We start from the raw sequence: 1718 nt of genomic DNA, 5'->3' as shown, positions 1-1718 counted from the left end.
TGGTAATGTCTGACTGGGCCTCGTGTCACTTTATGTTCAATAAATTGGGCCCCGAGGTCAAAAAGGTTAAGAACCCCTGATCTAAAACACAACTCGAGTTTTGCTTCATTAAACTTTCACAGGACAGTTTATTCTGCTCAAGTCGGCACATTTACCCTCACAGTCAGATCTTCCTTTCCCAGTGCGACTTGCGCGTGAATGGGCGGACACTCCATGGAATCTCCGTGCAGCTCCATGGTGGCCCGCATGGCGTTCTGTGACAAGTCGGCACACAGAAAGACAAATCCTGCAGCTGTGAGGTGATGACAGGTGTAATGACGGGAGTTTAAAAAGCAAAGCTCACCTTAAACAGCTCAAACACCATGTGATACAAATGTGATGGAACGTAAACAACAGTGATGGGCTTCCCATCGCCTTTGGCTGGAAGGACAAACATGTATTAATTGCACTTGTACAGAACTATTTTAAATCATTTATCCACTGACAATTCATTGTGAAGTAGGTGAAATAATCGTTTTGTCCTCGTGGATGCTCGTGCTAAAATCCAAACCATTGAATTCCTCCAGGATCAGCTCYGGAGAGTTCATGTAGTAACGATCACAAAGGTTTCTTGCATTTTCGTACGCATCTACAAAGAAACGGTTCGTTTTTAGGAAAAGCTTTATTAATAAAGTTGGTCAACACGTTCCTCGTGACGGGAGCGAAAACCATCAATCCTCACCCCTGATAACCTCGCTGACCCCACAGTGGGGATCGATGCTGCCGATCTGTTTGGGGTGAGCGGGATTCACTTTGACGTTCCCACCGAACAGGAGAGCTGAAACGAGAATGTGGACACTTAGAAAGACAACGGCCTCAAATCATTTGACCCGTTAATGTACAAGAGATGTTTTAATTCATCTTCTGTCAGTTTAAATTTCCTTCATCATATTCATGAAAAACACCAAAATATGTTGTGAAAAGAGCATTAAAATGATCCCGAAGGCTGAAAAATTTATATTTTTAAAGTACAATAAATCAGAAAAGCTGATCTAAATCTAAGAAGCTTGTCTCTGACTTGGTGAAAGTCACAAGTCCRTCATAAAATTACTGATTATTTAAATTATATTATTACTTATTATGTGAATGCTTTTTAAAAAGAATATTAACAGGTAAAAGAGGATTTTAATCAATAAATGTCCTGCCTAAGACTAATAATGTGGACCTCAGTTTAATATTTCAGAAACTCATTTTTATCGCTCATGCTGTAAGATTAAGTTGGACAATGTTTCTGCCTCTGTGTGTGTGTGTGTGTGTGTGTGTGGACATACAGTATTTTTGTTACCTGGTGGGGTTGATTTTTGACCATTTTGCTAGTACACACACAGCCTGGTGAGGATCCACTGTTCCTTATGGAGACAAGCCTCGTCCCCATTGGGGGAAATACTGTTGGTGGGTCAGGGGGACTGGTATTCCTTATGTCGTGGGACATTTTTTTGGCATACACGCCTGCTTGTGGGGACCTAATGCCACTTATGGGGACCTAATGGGAAAAGCTGTTGGTGGGTTGGGGGTTAAGTTTAGGACTAAGGTGTGAATTGAGTTTAGGTTAGTTTTAGGGTCAGGTAGGTACATGTGAGGTCAGAGTTAGGCTGTAGAAAATAATAGAAGTCAATGCCAGGTCCCCATAAAGGTAGCTGTACCAGATTGTGTGTGTGTGTGTGTGTGTGTGTTTTTTT

General features: G+C 41.7%; 1 protein-coding gene across 1 annotated transcript in view; it reads right to left on the bottom strand.

Annotated features, from left to right (window-relative positions):
* The window catches only part of pdk1 (pyruvate dehydrogenase kinase, isozyme 1), a 13151-nt gene that overhangs the window by 6100 nt on the left and 5333 nt on the right, over positions 1-1718 (bottom strand). The window contains exons 5-8 of the mRNA XM_014001385.1: positions 722-817; positions 551-628; positions 344-420; positions 156-254 (exon numbers count right to left, since the gene is read on the bottom strand). Of these exons, the coding sequence (XP_013856839.1) occupies positions 156-254; positions 344-420; positions 551-628; positions 722-817 (350 nt within the window). The remainder of the gene's footprint in view (positions 1-155; positions 255-343; positions 421-550; positions 629-721; positions 818-1718) is intronic.

The sequence above is a fragment of the Austrofundulus limnaeus genome, unplaced genomic scaffold, assembly GCF_001266775.1.
Source record: "Austrofundulus limnaeus strain Quisiro unplaced genomic scaffold, Austrofundulus_limnaeus-1.0 Scaffold9, whole genome shotgun sequence".
Lineage (NCBI taxonomy): Eukaryota > Metazoa > Chordata > Actinopteri > Cyprinodontiformes > Rivulidae > Austrofundulus > Austrofundulus limnaeus.
Note: the sequence above shows the minus strand (reverse complement) of the source record. Positions and strands in the feature narration are given on the sequence as shown.